The sequence below is a fragment of the Carassius carassius genome, chromosome 27, assembly GCF_963082965.1.
Source record: "Carassius carassius chromosome 27, fCarCar2.1, whole genome shotgun sequence".
Classification (NCBI taxonomy): Eukaryota; Metazoa; Chordata; class Actinopteri; order Cypriniformes; family Cyprinidae; genus Carassius; species Carassius carassius.
The window spans coordinates 4801512-4826629 of NC_081781.1; the positions used below are offsets into that span (position 1 = coordinate 4801512).

Sequence of the window (25118 nt, forward strand, 5' to 3'; positions counted from 1 at the left end):
CGCAGGAGGAGTTAATCGAACTCAGAGCTACGTTTCCTTTAATTCAGAGTGTGACAAACCTTAAACAACACAACACTTGTACGTCCATATATGTAAGAAACAGAGGCGGTATGTTTTTAATTATAAATCTAATTACTTAATATCATTTCTAAATATATTGGTAAGAAACAGAGGCTGTATGTTTTTAATTAGAACTCTAATAACTTATTGTGATTTCTAAACTTAATAACCTGTTAACTTTTAGATGTTCATTACAAAAATACCATGGTAACCACACATGCTACGTGCTTCAACGTTTTTGTCTTATTTTTAAACCTTTTTTCTTCTTTAACCATTAAAAAACAACTGTGGTCAATAGCTAGAGTATTTTTGGCGGGAACAGTGGTTACCATGGTAAAGATTTTGTAAAGGATGGGATGGACTACATAACTTTTTTATGTAATAAGAACTCTACTAAGAGCACCACTGAATTTCTAGCATAAAAATAACAGACAAAAGGCATCTACATTAATTTATTTTCATTCATACATTTTAATATATGCAAATTGTTTCATTATACAAATGCATGTAATAGATGCATAGTACTAAATATATCAGTGTTATCATGGTACATTACAGTGGAATATAAAACAATTGCAATTAATGTATGACATTTTATGTTTTCAATACAATACTCTGATTATTAAACATTAATTATATAATTAAGTGTATTTTGGTAGATAAAACAGTACTAATTATAGTCCAGTCCAAAGGCAACATAAAATGGATGTTACACATGAATTTTTACATTTGAAATTGCATTAAAATGTATATTGATATAAATGAAAATCAGAAACGACCCTCTGATATTAAGAAAAAAATAAAGACTATTATTATACTATATTATAAAACTATATTTTACCATTAAAAACAAATATTACAGAACTCACAAAGAAGTTTGTGCACAGTTTGTATCTGTGGTACATGTGAGGTATTTTTATGCTATCATGGCATGGATGAGGAACAATTCTTGTAAACTGTATTTTTCTATTATCTGAACATGTTTAAATTGGCTGTAGTAAAGTAAAATATGTGACCCTGGACCACAAAACCTTAAGTCTTAAGTCGCTGGCCAAAAAACATTGCATGGGTCAAAATGATAAATTTTTCTTTTACGTCAAATACCATTATGATTAATATTAAGTAAAGATCATGTTCCATGAAGATATTTTGTAAATTTCATACCGTAAATATATCAAAACTTAATTTTTGATTAGTAATATGCATTGTTAAGACTTCATTTGGACAAAATTAAAGGCGATTTTTTTTTCATTATTAAGATATTTTTGCACTCTCAGATTCCAGTTTTTTAAATAGTTGTATCTTGGCCAAATATTGTCCTATCATCAATAGATGACCATACATCATAAACCATACATAAATGGAAAGCTTATTTATTCAGCTTTCAGATGAAGTATAAATCTCAATTAAGACTGGTTTTGTGGTCCAGGGTCACATATGTGTAACTTTTCAAAGCATGTAGTGGATCAAGAACCTAACAAAATGTGTGGCCCAAGTGAAGTTTATGAAAATATACATTATTTATGAAATCGGTACAAAAAATAGTCATTATTCTGCTTGTGTTCCATAGACAAGTCCACATAAGAATGTTATAAGATATTTGAGGTATCCTTTTAAAGATGAAGGCAGTGTTTCAACTGAGTGTCCATTAAGTTAAGGTAAATACTGTTTGGTGTTTCACATCATAATCTAAAGTTGCTAAAGTTGTTGTTTGACAGAGTGAAACCTCCATTAGTACCTCTCTGTTTCTCTCTGTGAATGGCCTGTACAAGGCCAAAGACCACAGAGGCGAGAGTGGTCCTCCCACTCCATTCATTCTTTCCTCTGTCTGCAATCCCGTTGCTTGACAGCTGCTGCCTTTTGGTGCTGATGAAGTACGTTCGTACATGTCCCTTTCTCTCACTGACGCCCTTTATGAATATCTCACCACGCAACTCTAGCACAAAGCCCCAGTTTGCTAGAATATTACATGTGGCCTCAGGGACCTGAATCTTTCCATTAACTCCAGTACTGTCCATTCGACTTGCCAAATTCACTGTCATGCCCCAGATATCATACTGGGGTTTGGTGGCACCGATGACTCCAGCAACAACAGGACCATGGGCAATTCCTAAAGGGGTACATTGAAGTTACTCATATATACTCATTGTTATTGGCATGAATTACTTGTGACTGTAAACTTCCTAATCAGAGTAACTGACATATTTAATGAGACATAAAAATGAAAAAAAAAAAAAAAATTAGAATTAAACTGTTTAAAGTGAAAGTGAAGTGACATTCAGCCAAGTATGGTGACCCATACTCAGAATTTGTGCTCTGCATTTAACCCATCCGAAGTGCACACACACAGAGCAGTGAACACACACACTGTGAGCACACACCCGGAGCAGTGGGCAGCCATTTATGCTGCAGCGCCCGGGGAGCAGTTGGGGGTTCGATGCCTTGCTCAAGGGCACCTAAGTCGTGGTATTGAAGGTGGAGAGAGAACTGTACATGCACTCCCACTACCCACAATTCCTGCCTGCCCGAGACTCGAACTCACAACCCTTCGATTGTGAGTCCGATTCGCTAACCACTAGGCCACGACTTCCCAATTTTAGTCACCAGGGTCTGCCAAGATCCAAAAACAGCAAGTCTTTCAAAGCCATTCCGTGCTATAGGAATAGGCTGAAAGGTATATAGGTACATACAGTCTGCTCAATCTGTTGTACAACCCATATTTTGTGGAAATATATTTTGACGATACCTAGGTGCACAACAATTGCAAGTACAATTTACGTCTTTATCTATTTACACACTCATTCACATCAAATTAAATATGGCATATACTCTGAATGAGGTCTAGTCATTGACCAATTACCAACGCGGAGCTGGAAATTGTTTGAGGAATATTTTTTGTTGATCTCTTTCAGGGTCTCTTGCATAGCTAGTGCGAACAGAACCAACTCACTGAGATGATGCCAGTCATTTACAACACGAGACTGTCAGGATAAAACAGAACAATTATGGTGTATAGACAGCTGATAGGAAATTCTAAATGTATATAATGTATAGTATGTATATATTTTTTAAAACATGGTTTACCTGTTTATCAGTCGATAGACCAGACGCTGCCATATAGCAACTCCCAATGGTTTTGATTTTCTCAATGTCCAAAAAATATGTCTCCTCCAACAGCTTTTAAAGAGAGAACCCAAAACAATGCTAGCTTTATAGGAGAAAAACAACAGCAAAAAATACAACCTTTATCAAAGTCCTACCTCATCAAAGTCTGCAATGATCTCATTGAGCAGTTTGAGACACTCAACTCCTTCGTGATTGATCTCCTTCTGCTCGTAGTATTCATTAAAGCCAGCGATGGAGGCAAACATTACCCCCACCTCATCATAGGACTGAGAATACAGCTCCTGGTCAAAGATGAAAGATGAGCATGAAGTTTGGGCCTTTATTTCGTCTTTTTACTTATTAGTGGTGCTTCATTATTACCATATCTTAAAGAATTAGGGATCTAAATGATACTTTAAAATTGCTATGGGAGTTAATGATACCTTAAACTGTGTTGAGGCGTGATATTTCTCATCTAAGCTATCAGACTTTCTCTCTTTATCACCTGGCGGATTATATGACCATCATGGAAGCAAGTTTTACAAAGACAAGCTCCACTCACATTTTCACTCAAATAGTAATTAACATCATTACTAATAGTGGCTTACATATGATTCTGATGTACCTGATCATTCCTGTTCCTCTCTAGGAAGTGACGAGCAACGTGTGCCGGCAAAATGTTATGCAGCAGACATTCATTGTGTTCCCTCAGATCTCTCATCTCCTGCACTTCCTGCTGAGCTTGCAAACGCCACAGGAAGTCTAGCCGTGCTGTTGCTTCCCACTGAATCAGTGAATAAATAAGACCCACAGAAAAAGGATGTATATTCCATATTCGTATATTTTTCTACATTTTCTCATTCCCATTGCTATAGAGAATACAATGCTTCAGGGCAATGTGTTGGCAAAATTGATCACTCATACCCGTCGACCATTGTAGAAAACAGCTATGACAAACATCGCCATCAACAGAATTGAGACTCCTTTTCTTCTGAGGTATTGAGACCTTTTAAGTACAAAATGCAAAAAAATGTTAACCATATGGACATATTTTAAAGGCATTTCTAAAGAGAGTATGCTAGAGATCTAGCATAGACACTCACCTGCCTGACCGTTCCTGCTCTAGATTAGGTACATACAGCATGTGGAAGGACACTTCAATGAAGTAAGTATAGATCATCACCACCAACAACAGAATAGCCAATTTTAAGAGAGAACTCAGCCTCAGGAACACAGCACAGGTCACCATAGAAACCACTCCACTTAGAAGGAAGAACTGTATGCATAGATATAATAGACATGAACTGCAACAACAGGTAGTTGGAGTCTTCACAACAAAACTGTTTAGACAGAAGTCACACCTCTGGATATGTGCAGGCAGTAAGAGGCTTCTGGCTGGGCTTATATTCCTCTGTTTCAATGGTGCTTATTTCTCTTGTCTCAGTAGAGTGACACCATATCTGGATAATCACAAAATGAAGAATTACAATGAATGCCAAATGGTGCTTGAATCAGCGACATTACAGTTACTACTGTATTCTTGAACTTTATCCACTATGCCACACCACCCAAAATAACTTCATGTATAATGTTTGGGTATGCATGCTATAGAGGCAAACTGATGACATTTAAACTGGTATCTCGCAAATCACATGTGCTCCAAGTTGCAAAATTAAAAAAATAAGAATCTTGCAAGTCTCACCATATCAAACAGAGCCATGCCAAAGTTGATGGCTATAGCTGTGACAGTGAGAAGGTTCCGCATACTGTTGTTTTCATGGATCCAGCAGCAGAACTGCTGAAGGACACTGGGAAATTGTTTAAACTCTTCAGCCAAGACCATCATAAGCAATAAGAGATATCCTAGCAAGAATAGACAGAACTGCAGTGCTGTCCAGTAATAAAACCTGTAGGTAAGACAATGAAGAAAAAAGGGAATGGAGGGGCATTTTAACATATCTAAGCTCAATGGTTTGTAAAAGTGACAGAAATACAATCCTTTTTCAGGTGCTGAACATTGATTGAGTAAACTCTTTACCTGGGTACAGGAATGAGGGCTTGGACAGCCATGAGAAGAAGAAACATGATGAAGGAACATACTAGATTGGTCTTAAACATCTCGTCCCTTACCTGAGAGAACTGAATCATGAAGCAAAATATAAAGTCAGAAACTTCATATGTTTTGAACAATTGAATTGCTAAACAATTTACATGATCTGATACCGAAAGCAATGTTGTAGTCGAGAACAGTGTTGGGAAAAGTTACTTTTAAAAGTAATGCATTACAAAAATGAGTTACTAAAAAAGTAACTAATTTCATTACTTGGTTACTTTTTCTCATCTGGGCTGGGCTTGGTTGTGTGTTTTTTATTAAAAAAAAAGTTATATTTTTGGCAGATCTAAAAGCCCTTTCACACCAAACATGAAATGAATAAGCACAGTCACAAGTAACTCATGCCAATAACAATGAGTATATATTAGTAACTTCAATGTACCCCTTTAAGAATTGCCCACAGCCCTGATGTTGCTGGAGGCATCGGTGCCACCAAACCCCAGTATGATATCTGGGGCATGACAGTGAATTAAGCAAGGTCGAATGGACAGTACTGGAGTCAGTGGAAACATTCAGGTCCCTGAGGCCACATGTAATATTGTAGCGGACTTCATAAAGGCCATCAGTAAGAGAAAGGGACATGTACAAACGTACATCATCAGCACCAAAAGGTGGCAGCTGTCAAGCAATGGGATTGCAGACAGAGGAAAGAATGAATGGAGTGGGAGGACCACTCTCGCCTCTGTGGTCTTTGGCCTTATACAAGCCATTCACAGAGAGAAACAGAGAGGTACTAATAGAGGTTTCACTCTGCCAAACAACAACTTTAACAACTTCTAATTATGGGGCCTCATCAGGGGAGGACTGGCCATCTGTGTGATCTGGAGAATCACAGAACGGCTGGTACTCCAGGACGGCCGGCGGGCCGGCCCACCACCCACCACGCACGCAGTCATCACCTCATTCAGACTATAAGTCACACCTTAGTATAAGTTGCATCAGTCCAAAAATACGTCATGACAAGGAAAAAAAACATATAAATCGCACTGGATTGTAAGTCGCATTTATTTAGAACCAAGACCCAAGAGAAAACATTACCGTCTACAGCCGCGAGAGGGCGCTCTATTTTTTCAGTGGTAGACTACAGGAGCACTGAGCAGCATAGAGCGCCCTCTCGCTGCTGTAGACAGTAATGTTTTCTCTTGGTTCATTTCTCTCGGTTCATGTCAAATTAATTTTGATAAATAAGTCGCACCTGACTATAAGTTGCAGGACCAGCCAAACTATGAAAAAAAGTGCGACTTATAGTCTGGAAAATACAGTAAGTATGGAACATGAGAGGAAAAAGAGTTACTTGCTAGGGATGATGCTAGGAAGTGATATTCAGGTTGCTACATTTTTAATGATAACAGTAGTTAAAACAGCTAAACTTCAACATTTTAGCTGTAAAATGCCACATGCAGTAGCTAATATTAAGAAATATTTTGTGCTTTTACTTTTAAAAATGTTGGTAACGTCATGACGAGGTTAGAACAGTTACTGTTATAACAGCATATTATATGATCTATTCCATGCTATCTTGGAATAAAACCTGTTTTTTCTTTTTATCCATTTCATAATTTGTTTATTCAGGTTGAGCTTAGACCAAGAGCAGAGAAAGACACTCACTCCAGATCATCTTTAAATTACTTTTAAGCGCCCCAAGTAAGATTGTCACATCCTAGAGTTTTTTTTTTTTTTTTAATCAAACCACCCTCAGAAGAAGACAAAATACCTGACAGTACAGAGAGTGTTTAAGTTGAGTTTTTAAATCAACAGTACACAAAGATGGCGCAGACAGACTGTTGTCGAGTTTCCGCGCGCCGATTGCTTTGGGCCGGGTTTTATTCCCAGTCCGTCCCTGGGCCTCATCATGCTGATAGTGTTTTTGCTAGTTTCAGCCCGATGCAGTTCTCATTTTACCATCCTGCACCGCGTTATTTAAATTTAAACACCATTTTTTGTGCTCATGGACACTCAGTTGAAACACTGCCTTCATCTTTAAAAGGATACCTCAAATATCTTATAAAACATGCACGTGCCCTGCTCACTCCAAAGTCCCCACTCCAAGGGGATAGGGATGGTCACTTCCATTTGGAATTTGCCCCAGGAACCGTTCAGTACTGATACTCTTACCGGGACACCACTACTTGTATTACTGTAGTTACTTGTAATGCGTTACCACCAACACTGGTTGAGACTAACTCATTCATGTCCAACTCAAGACCAGAAGAGGGTCAAGTCCACATGCTCCTGCATCCATGACAAGACTCAGTCTCAAGTTCAAAACCATATTTTTATAGTTTTGGATCTTGTCATGGACTCAGGAGCATGTGGAATCGGTCTGGACTTCTAGCCTCTTTTAGCCTCAGCCTTAGTCTTGAGTCTGACTTGAATGAGTTGGTCTTGACTACAACACTGATCCGAACAGTACAAATGCCAAGTGCAAACCAACTCCTTTTCTTAAGTTTGACATTTAATCTTAACAGTTAATCAACTGTTTCCACATTACAGACAGGTCATATCCTGACCCTTATACCTTCTCCTCAATGTGTGTATCCTTAAACACCAATGTGGCTGAAGTGATATGCTCCTGACGCATGCGCTCACTGCTGCGAAGATCTATAGCATGCTCTATCCGTTTGTTGATCTCCTTGGATGTAGATCTGCACACTGAGGATGTAGGAAGTTGTGTGTAAGACCCATGGGAGAAGGAGGCCAATATCTGTAAAGTTAAAGTTCAGCAGAGAAGTAGACCCATTATACAAAAATTGTAAATCCTTCTTGATATAGAGCCAGATATTAAATCAATGAAGTTGCTAAATAGAACCTCTTTGTTCCAGGGGCGGTGGCTTTGCTGAGTTTTTAAATGATCTGCTTCCATTCCATCTAGATCCTCCTCTTTGTGGCAGATAAGGAAAGTGTCAATCTTGTGTTTTCGTAAGAACTCATTGCGTTCATATCCATGCCCGTTCTCTGTTTGGTAGCTTCCATCCAGACAGTCCAAAGTAGCACGTGAAATGTGGATGCGTCTGTTGACAATAGACAATCAAAAGAATTACACTCAATTGCAGTTCATTGTAAAAGCCAAGTCAAACCGTTCAAGCATTGGTAACTTGTTTGTTTAAATGTAGCATTGGGATGTGTTTATATGTTGTCTACTCCTGGTAAATCTTGTTTATGAAGTTTTGGTCACTCACCCAGGGATCCCCCCTGCTTCAAGCATGTTGGCAATGCCTACATCCCAAGACCACACATCAAACTGCCATTTTTGTAGACCCAGAACCCCACAAAGTACAGAGCCCGAGTGGATCCCAATTCGCATATCCATGTCAAAGTTCAGTTGTTTCCTTATAGATCTAAGAATATAAAGATTATGATTCTTGATGATTTACTGTACAAATAAGTCAAGAAGTATAGTAAACTAATCTTAGTTTAAGTACAAAAATATATGTGTAACCATTAATTCATTAGGCTACCAAAATGAAGTTCAGTTTATCTAGCACTCCAGTTGTTCATGACATGCACACTTCTAAAGCAATATTTGTTAAAATCCTGAACTATTTTGGTTATACAGGGAATACAGGAATGGGACTGTGTTGTACCGAATGGTGCTGATCATTGCTAGTCCCATCTTCACACAGCAGTGAGCATGTGCTCGCTGAGGCTCTGGTACCCCAGATACACAGTAGTAGCAGTCCCCTAAGATTTTTATTCTCAAGCAGTCATATTCCTAAAAATACAAACATTGGAATCATCAGCTCAACAAGTCTTAGGTCTCTATGATCTTAAATGATCAAGCTCTATTGGAAGCACTAACTTAAAAAAAAAAAGCTTACATCGGCTAGCCGGTCAAAACGTCCAAAGAGCTCATTGAGTAAGCGCACTAATTCCTGAGCAGACATGTTCATGGATAACAGAGTGAAGCCCTTTATATCAGCAAAGAGGATACTGGGAAGAAAAGATAATGAGTGTAGAAATGATGAGAAATAACAGTAAGAAATTAGTATTATTTTTCATTACAATCGAAACTTCTAACAATATTCAGTGTAAAGGCTTACTATTTTTGACAGTTTTTCTGATCTAAACCAATCAGTCATGAATTGCATCTTGCCATGAGTTCCAAACTGCATATTGCACATTTCCAGTGGCATTAAGGCTTTGCTTTTAAAAACCAAATGATATCACCTAGAAAATACTATCACTAAAACATTCCTTGTTAGAAGCTATGAGATACCTGACATCTTTGTACTGATGGATATATATTTTGTGAAATTGCTGTGGATCAAGATCATCATCCATAGAAGACATATCGGCAATCATCTCCAAGGCAACAAAGCGGGGCAGGATAGACAGCACCAAACGCTCCTGAGGAGGAAACAAAAGCTGACCTCAGGTATTTTCATTAAACCAAGTTTAAACATACGAGATACAGTACAGTATGTTCTTTGAATCGTTAATATTAACACTAATTTGTTAAAGGACAAAGGATACTGGAATCTCAGCACAACATATAGACTTCATATCCTTTTACCTGTCTCTGGTTTTCAGTCTCTAGTTTCATGCGGCCTTCAATGCAGCGGCGTGTCTCAAGAAAGGCTTGTCTTTGGGACCGATCAGTCAGGTAATGAATGAATAGACCTGCCACATTCATGCTTGTGTATAGTAAAGCCTTGGCGAGAATCTAAAGAAAAACCAAGAGGGCCATTGAGAACCAATCTCTTACAAAAGAAAGGGAAAGGAAATGGATGTGACAGAGAACTAGATGATTTGCTTGATAAGCCAAGAAACTCATACATCTATCATCATATAATTGGTAATTGACTCATCCATATATCTATCATCCATCCACCCATCCATCTCTACCTTTCTTAGCAGTCCCACTTCGCTGATGTGACATATTGTCTCTGCAGTGAGATGAAGTATTGAGGTGAGTGTGCCAGCTCCGATAGCCCAGAGCAGTGGCAATGGCAATAGAGTGTATGTGGCAAACAGGGTGAAAAGTACATACCAGGACTGGTCTCTTTCCAACCCATATGCCAGCCCACCCAACACCTGAGTAGTCTGTGACAGCCAGCTAGCCATACCAGCGTAATGCAACCATCTTGGGGAGTGTGACCGTTTACAGGTGAGTACCAAAATACACAGGGCAATTGCACAAGCCATGAAAAACCCCGTAAACCAGCCTAGAAGTATGTCTGAACCGTCCGACACCAGGGCCAGGTAGAGAAAAAGCAGGTGCAGTTTGGCAGCTGCATCAATAATGTTTGTGACAACTAATGAGGTTCTTCTAGTATGTGAGGAATGGCGCTGGTAGAGTTTCTCAAGGTCTTTGGATTTGAAGATGTGTCTCAATGTTGGCACATACACCCCGTGGATAATGTGGCCCCAGTGCACAAAAAAGTCAGCATCACTGACATAGTCCGCAGATGTTTGAGTACTGGATGAACAGCTACGTTCCCCAAAAAAGGATGGATGAACTCTGGCAACCGAGGAACGCCGTTTAGTCATACCCCGTGATGCTTTGCAGCGGATCTGTCGGTTGATTTCCTCGATATAGGCATCAGTGACATGAATTTTCCGGGCTGGCTCAACGCCAAACTGCTGTCTCAGCCCCCGTTGGCTAATGATGTGTTTCACAGCATTTTGCCACAGCAGTTGTTTGCGCCGCAAGCCTGGTGACTGTGGAGTGGGTATACAAGACGGTGGAGGCATCATGTGAATGTCAGTCGTGTCGCTGAATGTTACCATGGCATCTACAGGTTTATTTCGCCACCATTACCCATGAGTTAAGGACTCGCTGAATCTCCCTTCAAAGTTGAGGTGGCCGATTAAGGCTCATCCATGTCTGAAAAGAGAGAAAAAGGGATTTAAAGCACATCATTTGTATTTTCTAGGAAGCTGATAGCACTCCATTTCTGCTTCTGAAACAAAATCTAAAACCTTTTAAATTTGATTTTTTTTGTTGCTTACTGTATTAGTTAAAAAAGTTACAACATTTTATCCCATTGTTGACACCATCAGACTGTTAAACAGGACCTGTGATGTCACCATGTGCGGTAAAAGAGAGTGCCAGATTTAGCACTGAGCTACATAATACTGTTATCTGCTGTAAACAATCCCTTTCTGTGTGGCTCCATCTCAACACAACCCATCCCACCCACACCTGTGATCCCAACTTAAACCAGCTCTTATTATTATAGTAAATGTATTTTGCTAACTTGTTTCTACATTTACATTTATGCATTTAGATTTATGCATTTAGCAGACGCTTTTATCCAAAGCAACTTACATTCGGGCTAACATGTTTTTTTTTTTTTTTACCTAACATGTTTCTAGATAATAGATTTGGATTAAAAAAAGCTAAATGCTTATATAAAATTCTAAATACAGTAATTTGGTCAAATATATAATTTTACACTAATAAAAGAATTGGCTGTAAAATTTTATAACCTACATTAGGGAAAAAAAATCAATAAAATACATAAATATACAAAAGAGGTTTATACATCATCATGTTACAGAATGGAAATAAAAATTATTTTGCTTACCTGTTAGATAATACACTTCCCATTGCTTCTTTGTACATTTTGCTGCTCTTTGAGAAAGCTCCATCAAAGAGTCTTTCCTTTGATTCTCTCCATCCTATATATTGTTGTTATGCATCTTTACAGAATGCAACAAAAGAAAGTCATGGGCAAAATACCTACACAATCTATATTCCAACTTTGCGATGAAGGAGAGAAGAGAGAAGAACACGTTTTTCTGATTCATTGAGCTGAGAAGTGATCAACAGATTGCCACGCCGAAAGCGAGAAGGGAGCTCAAGTTGCGCAAATTGGATTACTTACTCAGCACTCATGCCCTGGCTACTCAAAGCATCCATCACTGACGTCACATGATGCACAGTAGAGAAGACCTGAGCTAACAAGAGCCTTTCAGGGTCAGAGGTCAGTACCTTATCCACACTTCTGGGAGATTTCAGTCAAAAGCTCTCTCATGAAATATGATATGTTATTATAAGAGGTAAACAATGTAAATGAGTAATAATTTGTATGCGAAGAATACAAGATAAGTGCAGATAGGATGGAAATCCATGTAAACACTGCATTTATGTTTAAAATAAAAGAGGGATTAAATATAGAGGCAGGACAGAAGAGTAAATGATGCCAAAAGAAAGTATCTGATTGGCTGAACTGAGCTAGGCAGGTCAGTAGGATCAGGTAAGGTTGGCTATAAGCTGGATAAAGTACTTGTGATAGAATTTACTAATTGTGCACTATGCACAAGACCTCGGACAGTGACCTGATGAGGAGCAAGTCTTGGGATCTCACAATATAAAATCAGAAAATGCCAAATAATACAGAAAAATGTACATTTACCTTTAGTCATTTACCAGATGCTTTTATCCAAACATCTTACAAATGAGGACAATGGAAGCAATTAAAATCTATGATATGCAAGTGCTATAAATAGTCGCAGTTAGCTTAATGCAGTACACATAGCAAGGTTTTTTATGATTATTGTAATATAAAAAAAAAATAGAGAAGCTAGTGTTAGAGGCATCTTTTGCTTTCGTTAATTGTATAATAAATAAAAAGAAAGATAGAATACACAAAGATTTGAGAAGCTACAGTTGTTTTTTTAAGAAAACAAGCAGTTTGTAAATGAACAGAGTGCAAGTCTAAAAGGAAAAAAAAAAATTTTAAGAATAGAAATGCTAGAGTTAGAGGGTTAATAAGTTGTAATACTATGAAACAGTATTGTTGCCATATGATTCCATGATAGATTAGATCAGATTTTTTTTTACTTTTCTTTTATATAATTTATTTAAATGTGTATAGACATACAGTATATAGACATGTTTACTGAGATGCATTGAATATCATTATATAATCATGGTGAATATCCAAAATAATGATAGTTAATGATAATAATGATAGTTCCATTGTACTCTTTTGAAGAAGTTTTTCATTGTTCTGAATTTATTCTTAAATTAGTGCACATTTTCAATTATTATTTGATATGTACATGAGTATAATGTGAGTCGTATTTCCTTCACTAATCTTGCGATGATGTTAGGGGTTTGTTGGTGGTTGCTGAAAAGGCATTTCTAGACTTTGGTTTGTGCAATCTGATGATTCATCCACTAAGCAAAAGTGGTCTGATTGCTTAGAAAAATAAGTTAAATATTTGGGTTAGGGACCTCGTTAAAAACAAACCTAAGTATATGAAATCCTTGCTTAAGCAAGCACCACAAATGAAGCTTGCATAAGTAAAACAAGGAAACAATAGACAGAGTAATATGGCTTTTTAAACACATATGGTCACGATGGATGAGATAACATGTAGGCTTTCTGTCATAGTTAATGCATACTGCATCACATTAGTGAAAAAAAAAGAAAAAAAAGATGAGTGCTTTTTATGGGAGCTCATGGGAGGATGAGATTTTGCCGAGGATTGTGGTCTATGGTGGGCTCTAGGGACTTAATCAGCATTGGCAATGGTAGCTTGGCTCTAATGGGATTCCCAGAGCTCACTAATCAGTTAATACACACATGATTCAATCCAGTCCTCTTTGAACAGCAACAGATCTATCCTGAGCCCTACGTGCAGCCATGTGCCCAGCTAAGGCTTCAAAACTGCTATTTCTGATCCTGGCAAAGCCCGTGTGTGTTAAACTTAGAAGTTACTTTTCTTGTGCACAAGGAGGGCAAACCACAAGAATTTTGGCAAACTTGCCAGTTGAATTATGCAAAATGTAGACTAGCAATGCACCTTATCTTTGCTAATAGATTTTTTATTAATTGAAAACAGCTTCATTTATGGAAGCGGGATCCATTTTATGCAGTCGTGACTTTTTAAAAGAAGCATCATAAGTGATTAATTATTATACAGTAGTAGATCAATTCCAACTTTGCCTGCCAATAAGTGTAAACTGCGAAGAACATATGTATACAGGATGTGTTTCACAGATTTTTACCTTGTTTGCTAAAACATGGTAAGCATTATATCATGGTGGAATAGCATGACACATCTTAAAGTATATGAAATGAGTTCATGATTCTTGGACAGTTGACTGGTAGGCTATGGATGAGAATATACAGAAGAAAGAAGATAATATACTCAAGTAGCAGGGAGGTTAAACTGGGTGAGGGTGACTTAAGGTAAAGAAGAGTATTAGCTCTGCTAAAAACATCTGAAAAGAATAAAGCTCCTGTAAACACAAAATTATTTAGAAACAGGATGTAAGCCAGTATAGGTGAATTTGTATATTATATTTATTTTAGTTAACTTAAATTTAACTGAAGCATTGACAATTATCACACAATTTAAACAGATATATAAATTATATTGATTTAATTTAGAATCAAATCTTTTGATTAAGGAAAATAGACTGAGGATGTATCTGCATCACTCGCACATTTTACAGTCAATCCCAGATACAACATGCTGCCATCATGTGGTTGTATCAGCTGTGTTTCACTGCTCACATAACTGCCTGGCATCAATTAAGAGAGCGTCTTCATCAGCATTATGTCTTCATCTAGCTTCGGTGGAATATAAAGTTTTTCCCATTGATTCTAGGTAATTAAAAAGCAGAAAAGTCTGATTTCAATAAAATAACAAACCCGCTCCAAAGTTCCGAACTACATTAAGTGATTCATCGGGAATTCTCATGACTCATAATCATCATTATTATTATTATTATTTTTTAATTAGCTGACACGTAATGCATTATTAATTAACCCCAGTCTGACATTCTATTAATATTAATTAACATTATTATTATTATTATTATTATTATTATTATTATTATTATTATATAAATGACATACCGACACAAAATGCTTAATGCATTCATGTGTAAATGTCGAGTTCCTCTCTGCAGTTGTCCTGTAAGGATCTCAGAGGAAGTGTGAGTCTGAATCACTGTGTGGGGAACAGAAGAAGCAGTGAGTGAATACCAGTCATTTATCATGTTTATTTTGGCTCGCTGATGGAGAATGAGAACACCATTTACCAGACTATGCAGCTAAAAACAAGCGGTGAGGAAATTAAAATATGAAATTACATTCTGTGCAGTTATGATAATAAAAGTTAATAAATCAAAAGAGCATGCTCAGACAGTTGTTTTAGTAATAACTGTAACTTTACATATTACACACCCTGTCGAGACCGGTTACGTTAACGAGGTGCTTCAGAATATTTGTATATTCATAAATTAGTTTATATAAAAAGGTAAAAACACCGTTAAATGTGATTATTTACAAAAAATGTTTACATTAATTTTTTTTCTTAGAAATCGCTCATAGTAACCCATTCTCCAGAGTGCGCACTCTGGGGCTAACGTTACTTAGTTGACTTGAAAGATAAAGAAAAACAAAATTCATTTTAACAAACCTTTTTGATATCATGAAACTCACAAAAACGGAAACATTTTTGTTAGTTGTGGTTGTAAATGTAAGCAGCGCCCAAGTGCAGCGGGACATGTTTTGAATCTTACCTATGTGTTCCAGCAGTAGGCCCTACACCATCCCGCGCCTTTCCTACTTTAAGTGAGCGGAAAAGAGCGTCCTAGTTTGGCGTGAAGTCTGGTTTTGAACCGCTGGACGCCGGTGAGCCGTAGTAACCGCTTGAGTGCAAGCGCGACATCTGGCGTAAAAAGTCATCATGACAGGTATGCGCTTCAATGATTCTACGTTATTATTCAGGGTCCAATTCATGTGAAGTACACACATGTATTTGCACTTGTAACTAACTTACACTATTTATATTCGAAACTGGTTACAGTAGTAAACAGAAATTAAAGTGATGTTGGTCTGAATACTTGTCCAGGTATGGTTTTGCTGTTGGAGAGGGTTTGCAGGTATAAAATGTTGGCTTTATTTAAGAGTTACATGAAAAACATTTAAATAGCTGGTTGGAAAGCAGAGTTGGTTACGCGATTGTGTTTAACTGTCAGTGTGTCTGATGGAAGCATTTATAGTCAGTTTCCCAGACACAACTTAAAATTGTCATTGCATAAACACCACAACTTAAAACTTTCCTGAAAAGTTTTAGCACATCTTTTAAAATCAGCATGAAATGGAAATGCATACATTTTCTAATCTAAGGTTTCTTTATGGTCTTATTGTGAACAATTTATCGATACATATGTGAACCTGGACCATAAAACCAGTCTTAAGTCACTGGCAATGGCAATAGCCAAAAATACATTGTATGGGTCAAAAATATAGATTTTAAGTTTAGGATATTAAGTAAATATCATGTTCCATGAAGATATTTTGTAAATTTCCTACTGTAAATATATCAAAACTTAATTTTTGATTAGTAATATGCATTTCTAAGAATTCATTTGGACAACTTCAAAGGCGATTTTCTCAGTATTTCGTTTTTTCAGATTCCAGATTCCAGATTTCTCAGATTCCAGATTTTCAAATAGTTATGTCTCAGCCAAAAATTGTCCTATCCTAATAAACCATACATCAATGGGAAGCTTATTTATTCGGATTTCATATGATGTATAAATCTCAATTTCAAAAAATTGACACTTAAGACTGGTTTTGTGTTCCATGGTCACTTACAGATGACTTTTTTAATTTTTGAGCTTATATTTTTTTCAATTTCATTTGCATTTAATCATTTAGCATTATTTAGAATTAATCATTTATTAATCAGTCTTCTGGTAAGATAGCAGACTTTCTGGTGACATGTATTGGTTTTATGTGTAGTAGCATTTACTGTTGCTCTGTGAAATTTTGCAGGGCAAAATCCAGTTATTTCAGCAGGAGTCTGTCCAATGGGGAATTTTGAATGAGGCATTAATCAGGCAAACTTGTTACGCTGACCAACAGAAAGCTGCTTGGTTTGAAAGTGACTAGTTGTGAGCTGTGCTTTATACATTGTTTGACAGACAATGGACTTTTTTTCTCACATAATTTTGCTAATGTGCCTTTATTTGAACCTTTCCACTTCATCTGAACACTGTCCTTTCCTACTGTTATCTGTAAGCTCGCTTTAAGATTTGCCTTCAATCAACAACCGATGGATAGAACCAATTTCCTGCTTTATTCTTTTCTTTTTAATAAACAGGATTTACATCACAATACACAAGCAAAGAGCTGCTGCTGCTTCAGTCACATTGTATCTTTAAGATTCAGATTCTTATAGGTAGGCCTGAATGAAATCTTTTGAAAGCTGAAAAGCATTTGTAAGTGACAGTTATTCCCATCCATTTTGTAGGATTTGGTTGAGTTTTTATTTATTTATTGGACTCTGTGGGCACAGATTCCTTTTGGGCGTACTTATAGTCCTGTTTGCAAGGACAGCCCTTGGATTTGGCTGGTTGGCATTTCTCTCTCTTTCTCTCATTAATAAACATCTCACTGACACAATGAGTTCCACTATTCCTCCTCTGTCATTGTCCCAGTAAACTCCAGAGAGAAAGAGAGTGTGGGAGTTTGTCGGACCGAGGAGACTCTGTCAGTGTCAAGGCACAGGAATCTGCTCAGAGCTGAAGGGATGCCATGAACTGAACAGCCTGCAAAAGACCCTGTCATTATCTTTAAAAAGAGAGACCTTAAAACCTGAGGGACAGCAAGAACCAGGCACTTTACAGGAGACCTTGTTTGCTTGCTTAAAAATCAAGATTTTGAAGGATTTAATAATATTATTTGGGCAATTCCTGTAGTATTTGATGGGCTAAGGATTTTCAGAGAAATTCTAATTGGGGTGAATGCTCAGCATTGGATCCATTTGCTAATTTGCTGTCTGCATTTTGTATTTTAGAACATTAGAGGATTATGTGAGTTGCAAGAGAGCAGGCTGCTTTTACATTGATTACTTTCATCGATGGGTTTATTTAGATAACCAAAGGACGATATTTCGGTGACTTTAAGAGTTGTTTGTGAGTGTTGGAGTTGGTATTCTTATGCTCATGGCTGTCCCTGAACCTGTTGCCACTCGGAGGTTGGCACTGGACTGTCGTACCCTGCTGGATCACCGCCCGAGTCGTGGTAAGAGGTCCTGTCTCTGCCAGGATACTGATGTATTCTTCTCACAGAATCAGATTCTCTCAGTTGAATGGTATTGTGCTCCTGATGCTCATGATACTCTAGTATGATGTCATTGCACAGTTTTTAAGTACACATGCCTTGGTTAATTTTTTTTTTTTTTAATCTTTTGAGGTAAATATTGTATGGTTTTGGATGAGAAGACAAGTGCAAAATTTAAAAGTGTCATCTGCCAATGAAAAACTTATGCCGTGCTGCAAGAATGTTGCTGTGGGTGATTGCTAGGGTATTGCTATGCAGTTGTTCTGGAATGGCTGCTAAGTGAATTTTTACTAGCCCTAAATCAAAAGTACCTCTAATCAAAATCCTAGCAAATAATGACAGTGCTGAGTTTCCTGCATGCTGGAATCATGACCGATGCATTCATTGGGTCGTCATGGAAACCCTATTTGCGACTGACACTTGGCATCTGCGCTCTGGATGGTTTTAATGAAGCATTTTTAGTTGCTAATTAGCCAAGCCAAATTCCTGTGTAAATGTCACTTGGCTGTTAGAGGATTAATATCTTTTGTCATATTTTTGAGCAAAAGTCTGCTAAAAATATGTACATTACACAGTTGATCCAGCTCCACAACAACTGGAGTCAACTTACTTTTTTTTTTTTTTTGTATGTTTGACATTTGTCAAAATGCCAGATTAGCTTTGACAATCAAAAAACATAGATTGCTATTTTTTTTTATTAATTTATTTTTACCAGGGACTGAATTTTCTATTTCCTTTTTTACTTTTAGTGTTACTTATATATGGCTATAGTATTTATTAATATGTATTATTATTATTATTATTGATAATAATAACCAGAATAATATGCCATATTTTTTGTATTTTGAATTAGCTTTTATTTTTATATTTTCAATTAGCATTTAACTTTTAATTTAAGTTTCAACAATTTTGTTGTTTGTTTTTTTGTCCTTTTTTGTTTGTTTGTATATACTTAAATGTACTGGGAAAATGAAAATGAATATATATATATATATATATATATATATATATATATATATATATATAATATATATGTGAGAGAGAGTGTAGGAGGAGAATGATGGATTGCAGGAGGAAAGCATGCTGTCTGAGCTATGCTTGGAGTTGCAATACTAACATACTGCTCTAAAGCTCTATTCTGCGCGGTGATTATTTATCAGGGGGATATAATGTCATTTCAGCTTTTACAGGTAGTAGTTGGTGATTTAATTGCCATCTGATTGGGAAATGACAGTGTTTTTCTCTAATGTAACTGAAAATTCCAGGCTGAATTAACTACTGCCTTTAGACAATCTCCAGGGTCATGTAGGAATTTAATTCCTCTCTGAATCAAGATTTTCAGAAGAGGGACTGATGGAAAGACCTTTTCTGACCTATTTTTTTGGCTATTTGCTGATGACACTTGCATTTTTGAAATGGCAGAATTTGTTTCAAAATGTGTTTAAAGCATAACCATTTCTCTTACATTTATATAGATCTCATAAAAGCCAATGGGTTTTGAATATTCAAATTTTTTTTGATTTATATAAATTAATTATATAGACTTTTTAATGTTGATACTAATGAGTAATGGTTCTTGAGAAACAAATAATCATATTAGAATGATTTACGAAGGATAATGTGACAATGAAGACCGTATTGATGTATTGATCATTGATCAGTATTGATGTTAAAAATTCAGCTTTACATCACAGAAATAAATTACATTTTAATTATCTCCAAAAAGAATTGTATTTTATTGTAATATAAAATATTATAACAACATTTCACAATTTAACTGTTTTGCTGTTTTTTTTTTTTGATCATATAAATGCAGCCCTGGTGAGCTTGGTGACTTCTTTCAAAAACATAAACAACTTTTTTTTTTTTTATCTTTTTTTTTTTTTCAGAAATATATAACAATACTGACTAGTCTTTTACTTTCAAGACATTGTGTTGATGTTTCTAAAAAAAAAAATGCATATTTATATTTAGTTGTAAGTTGTAGTAAAAATCAGCAGTATACATTGTATAAGCACTACACTAGTATTTGATTCCGAACATAACCAGAGAAAGAAAGAGACGTTGAGAATCTAAGGAAGTGGGAGGAGCTTCCGCTGAGAATGAATGAGCACATCCCACTCCCTCATCCTCTCTCTCTCTAGCCCCTCCCTCTTTGAGTGGTGATTGGCGACCAGAAGGTGTATACTCTTGCGTGCAAAATGAGCGTTATTCTTTTGAGACTTGCTGGCGCAAAAGCCAAGGTCATCCCAGCAGCATAGCTTCCCCATCACTGTCCACTAGCATGTGCGATCGCTCCTGTTGTGTATCGCATCACTTTCAGCCTTCAGAGCAGCAGACCACATGTGTGTGAGCGTGTAGGCTCAGTGTCTCCAAAAATCTCTCTGCAGCTGCATCTGAGACGCTGCAGGGAAGGACTGAGAAGAGAGAGCAGCTTCACTGACATCAAGAGCAATGTATGGTAAGCGCTGAGCTTGTGTGTGTGTGTTCTGCAGGGGTTTGTGCGTAATAAAGAGAAACTGGAATCTTCCCTGCCTGCATTCCTTGAGCACTCAGGCATGACTTCTGTTTAGTACATTCAAAAGTTGACGCTGTCATGAGATTGCTTTATGGTAGGTTTGTTTAATCGCAGGGTTTCTTATGTTGTTACGTTTTTTAAGTGTGTGTTTGTTTGATCTGCTGGTTTGTCTAGGTGATTTTAGCTGATAGGTCATTGACAATACAGCACAAGGAGTACGTTTGATGACCCTTCAGTGCGGCTACTGATTGTGGTGTTAACAGACTGGATGTTTATCGATCAGGACATAATTCACCTCGTGATGACAAGTTAGCATGTCAGCTGATCATGTCACAAGAGAACTGATTAATGCAATCATAGATAGTCACTATTGCTCTTTTATAGCTCAGGAGACTTAATGGATTTCTTGTTATAAATCTTGTAATGTTTTGCTTTTTCCCTGAGGTCCCACTAAGGCTTTTGTGCAAAAACACAGTCATAGTTTAAACCATTTTCATTATGATTTTTTTGACACCTACAATCATTCAAAGCAGCTTTTCAGAAAATGCGTAGAAAGCTTTCTGTTTCACAAAAAGAATCTCATCTGTGTGACGTCAGAAAGTTGAGGAAGTACAGTTTCAGTAAATGGTTTATTAAGATGGTTGAGATCTCTCCTGAAACTATATTATATATTTATAAAATTTGATGCAAAGATCGCATAAAAAAATGCTTGATGGAATCGCGAAAATGCACATCAATTCTAAGCAGTAACTTCCATTTTTATTCCAGATATTTTGGACTCCAGTTTCCCAGGCAATTTCCATTTTGTTCTCCTCAACACATGGGATGGATTTTTATAACACTTGCATATTATTCACTACATTGGCTTTATGATTGTTCTCTGCACAATAACGGTCTAATCTCATCTGATGATTATTGTAGAAATATAAATATTTTTCATCATTTCTCATATATTGCTGTTGGACTTAGCCTTTTGAATTCATGTGATTGTCTCTTATGGCCATCTGATGGTTTCATGTAGAGATCTGTGTGTATACTGGAGATGTCTACTGAGGCGGCCCTCTCTCTTTGCATGTAAAAATAGAAGAATGTGAGCTCTAGCTGTGTGTTATAACATCACTGAAGGGCAGGACAACATCTCCTAATGCTGACCCATTGAGCTCTTCACATTGCTCTTTGTCTGTGTGTGTGTGTGTGTTTGCTCTTGTGGTTGTTTGTGGAGATGTCCCTCTGTACTTGTAGTTCGATTTCACTACAAAAAGTGAAATTAATATATGTAGGAACTAGTGATTCTCAGTGTCTTTCAAACAATGGTGTAAGGTTAGCAAACACAGTCCTTATGATTCGTAATCCCAGAATTTAGCATTTTAACAGGCTGAATACCCTCTAAAGTGCACTTTGTCATAGGGCTCTGGTGAGCATTTGGAATGTACCCTGAGTAATCTCAGTGAACACATTCTTCTTCTGTAATCAAGGAAGCTTCTCTATAATCAAGGCTTGATTGCAGCTGGGAATGCTGTGCTGGTTGTGAATTAACACAGGTGTCTGAGAGAGGAAGCAGACAGTTTCTGTATTCAGCCTTGAGACTCAGCCCTTAAAATGCCTCGTGAGCAGCACTGATGGCTGATGACTGACAGTCTGTGAGCATACGTGTGATAGAAAAACTGTCTGTTTAATCCTCATGTACCCTCATGTTTTGATAGTTGGTCTGTGTTGTTGTGGCTAAAGTGAAGGCTATTTGGCTACTTAACAACTTGAGACGTATAATATTTTACTGTCTTACTCCTAGATTGTCCAAAGCTTTTACTTTTGGGATTAGTTTAGTAGTCTAAACAATTGGCCTTGAAACAAGGGCGAACACTCTAACAATATATATATATTTTTTTTTTTTCATTATTATAAATCTGCAATTCATGTTATTTTTTCATTAGATCTGTTTATTATTTATCTACAATGTAATATGTCTCTTTCTATTTTAGGTTCTTTTATAACTGCTCATTTATATGCTTAATGTTGGCCAATTGGACCTTGGTTAAAATGAATGTTATTGACAAATATATATATAGCATGCTGATAGTCTGACATTGTGATAAATCAAGATTAGTTGTTGAACCTGATGCCTGAACAGATCAGATTCTAGAATATATTTTTAGCCCTAAAGATTAGATGCTTTTAAAGGCACTGAATCTATATATTTGTCTTTTGCTTAAAAAGCCTGTTTATTTGAGTAAAGGATGGTGCATGTATGCTTTTGCTCAAAGCCATGCAGCATGAGAAAGAGGAACAGATTTGTTTCTGATGGAGGAAACAGTTGGAAATGCTTCCCGCTGTTTGAGTGACCATCATTAGCATCGTCTCCTTCCTTCCCTCCCTCTCTAATCTCTTTCCGTCTGGCTGTTTTTAATAAGCATTTTCTTCTATATCTCAGTATCAGTCTGTAGAGAATGTGTTCGGATGTATTGATTTCCCCCACAGCTTTGCCCCTGTGACACAGTTTAGTTGGCCTTTTGACACCACAGATTAATCAATGGTGACAGTTCTGTCAACAGCACAGATTCTGGTGAAAGAAAAGAACACAGAGAGTTCACGCTTTCCCATCTGTGGCTAAACTCTATATAGTCTGTATAGTCTTGTACACTACAGAGAAAAGACTGCTTTATAAATCACAGAATATGAGCCGTTCTGCTGTCTGAGAGTATAGTATAGTGTTCTGCTGTGTGTGAAATGCATCATTTGTCAGTGTGAAAAAAAACCTGCCAGACATCAACAAGGGAAGCAGAAACTATGTAGCCAGGAAACACACAACTAGGGATCATCAGTGACTACATAAAGTGATGAACACTAATTAGTCATTATTAACTAGATTAACTATAGACACAGCTCCATTTTCAAAATGGGAGATGACCAGTTTTCAGAAATGTAATCTGCTGTGGTGACAAAAATATTACATTCATTGATCTTGTGCATCATTTTTTATGTCTTGCAAACATATATGTTTGGTTTTCTGTGATGAGATTTGTTAATTCTGCTTGTTTTAACTTTTTTACTTCTTTCAGACGAATCCAGTCGGAATTATATAAAAAATAGTCTTTGATCTTTCAAGTTATTTAATGCCACCCACCTGGTGTTGCATCAGTCCAAAACAAGTGAAATAAAAAGTTAAAAAAAAATTTTTATGCCCATCCATAAAAGAAAAAAAAGTGTCTCACACTGCTCCGGGGGGATGAACAAAGGCCTCCTGTAGTGAATCGAAAAATATCCATATTCAGAACATAATAATCACTTTAATCTAACTTGCACTCAGTGTGGTACTTCGGGCTAATGATGTATGAGGTCACAAGATGTATGTGCTCAGAAGTGACAGACACGGAAGCACAGCGGAGAGAACAAAACAAAACAACTTTCACTAATTAGAAGTACAAAATGAGGATTTAGAAAGAACAATGTCGGAGGATTTCGATACAAAAGCCAAGAGGAGACTGGTAATCTTTTGCTAAATAAGGAAACTTTGCTTCCTTTGCTCCTGTTAACAAACATTGGTTTTCACGAGACTCATTGGCGAATGCTCAACGCTGACCTCATACGTCATTCCCCCGGAACTGTTAGCACTAGCTACATTAAAATGATTTATTTTATTGTGATGATTTTTTTGTGATCAACAATGTATAAAAAAAACTTTTTCTAGAAAATATAACAATATAAAAGTGTTGAATAAAAAATGAATTCATGTTTATCCTTGAATAAAAGTATCAGTTAAAAAAAAATCTTGACCCAGACAGTAGCGTGTTTTGTCATTTAGTCAATGATTGGCCGGCAGAAAACATCCTTCCTCTCTTGAAAAACTTTTTTTATTATTATTACTTCAGCAAAAACCCATAGCTATATTTTGCACCAGACTGTGATGTTGGTGGAAAAAAAAACTCTGAACAGGTGCAATATAAAGTATAGTATATACTACAGAAGTGTAAACCATGTGCATTGGTTTGATTTTATGTCAAGGAAGAGCCAGCTGTGTAGTTTTATACTCTTATGTAGAGAGTGTGCTGGTGTGTTTGCTTAAGATTTTGAGCTGTTCATGTGGTGGATCACCATATGGTCTAGTGTTAGTGAAAACAGAGCAGCCTCAGCCATGACTAGTCAAGCATGTGTTCCAGTGCCTATCACTACAAAGGTTAAAGTTTGTGTGCTTTATTGGCTTCATTGGTGTGACAGATAACACTGCTTTATCAAACCAGCCTCAGACAATGAATAACAAAAGCAAAATATATATTTTTTGCATTAAAGT

General features: G+C 36.8%; 2 protein-coding genes and 1 long non-coding RNA gene across 8 annotated transcripts in view; 2 read left to right on the plus strand and 1 right to left on the minus strand.

Annotated features, from left to right (window-relative positions):
• Positions 1 to 475: 475 nt before the first annotated feature.
• si:dkey-206f10.1 (adenylate cyclase type 8) lies at positions 476 to 12825 on the minus strand. Of its 2 annotated transcripts, XM_059512221.1 has the most exons (20): positions 11809 to 12825; positions 11040 to 11105; positions 10124 to 10939; positions 9792 to 9941; positions 9495 to 9625; positions 9097 to 9208; positions 8863 to 8990; positions 8458 to 8616; positions 8088 to 8289; positions 7797 to 7982; positions 5204 to 5304; positions 4868 to 5072; positions 4527 to 4625; positions 4269 to 4441; positions 4090 to 4171; positions 3791 to 3949; positions 3321 to 3467; positions 3145 to 3237; positions 2921 to 3041; positions 477 to 2170 (listed from the first exon to the last, which is right to left on the minus strand). In XM_059512221.1, the coding sequence occupies exons 3-20, from the start codon at positions 10766 to 10768 to the stop codon at positions 1743 to 1745; spliced, it is 3321 nt and encodes a 1106-aa protein (XP_059368204.1). In that variant the 5' UTR covers positions 10769 to 10939; positions 11040 to 11105; positions 11809 to 12825; the 3' UTR covers positions 477 to 1742. The 2 variants fall into 2 exon arrangements, with proteins under 2 accessions (XP_059368203.1, XP_059368204.1); XM_059512220.1 differs by having other exon boundaries at positions 476 to 2170; positions 10124 to 11105.
• Positions 9204 to 12124, plus strand: LOC132106498 (uncharacterized). Its single transcript, XR_009424149.1, has 3 exons — positions 9204 to 9653; positions 9809 to 9881; positions 11932 to 12124. It is a non-coding gene; the product is annotated as an uncharacterized LOC132106498 (long non-coding RNA).
• A 2358-nt stretch (positions 12826 to 15183) lies between the features above and the next one.
• LOC132106499 (protein EFR3 homolog B-like) overlaps positions 15184 to 25118 on the plus strand; it is a 29656-nt gene continuing 19721 nt past the window's right edge. The window contains exons 1-3 of one of the 5 annotated variants that reach the window (XM_059512222.1): positions 15184 to 15306; positions 15778 to 15938; positions 18127 to 18276. In XM_059512222.1, the coding sequence (XP_059368205.1) occupies positions 18192 to 18276 (85 nt within the window). In that variant the 5' untranslated portion in view covers positions 15184 to 15306; positions 15778 to 15938; positions 18127 to 18191. Of the gene's footprint in view, positions 15307 to 15777; positions 15939 to 17823; positions 17993 to 18126; positions 18277 to 20494; positions 20777 to 20901; positions 20928 to 25118 lie in introns of those variants that run through there. The other 4 variants (XM_059512225.1, XM_059512223.1, XM_059512226.1 and 1 more) reach the window with 4 other exon arrangements.

Bases quoted from the DNA above. Each gene is read 5' to 3' on its own strand.
- si:dkey-206f10.1 (XM_059512220.1), bottom strand. From the start codon at position 11,008: ATGGTAACATTCAGCGACACGACTGACATTCACATGATGCCTCCACCG. The intron at 9,626-9,791 runs GTAAAAGGATAT...TTTCCTCCTCAG, and splicing joins AGACTGAAAACCAGAGACAG to GAGCGTTTGGTGCTGTCTAT. The intron at 7,983-8,087 runs GTTCTATTTAGC...TTAACTTTACAG, and splicing joins ACCGCCCCTGGAACAAAGAG to ATATTGGCCTCCTTCTCCCA.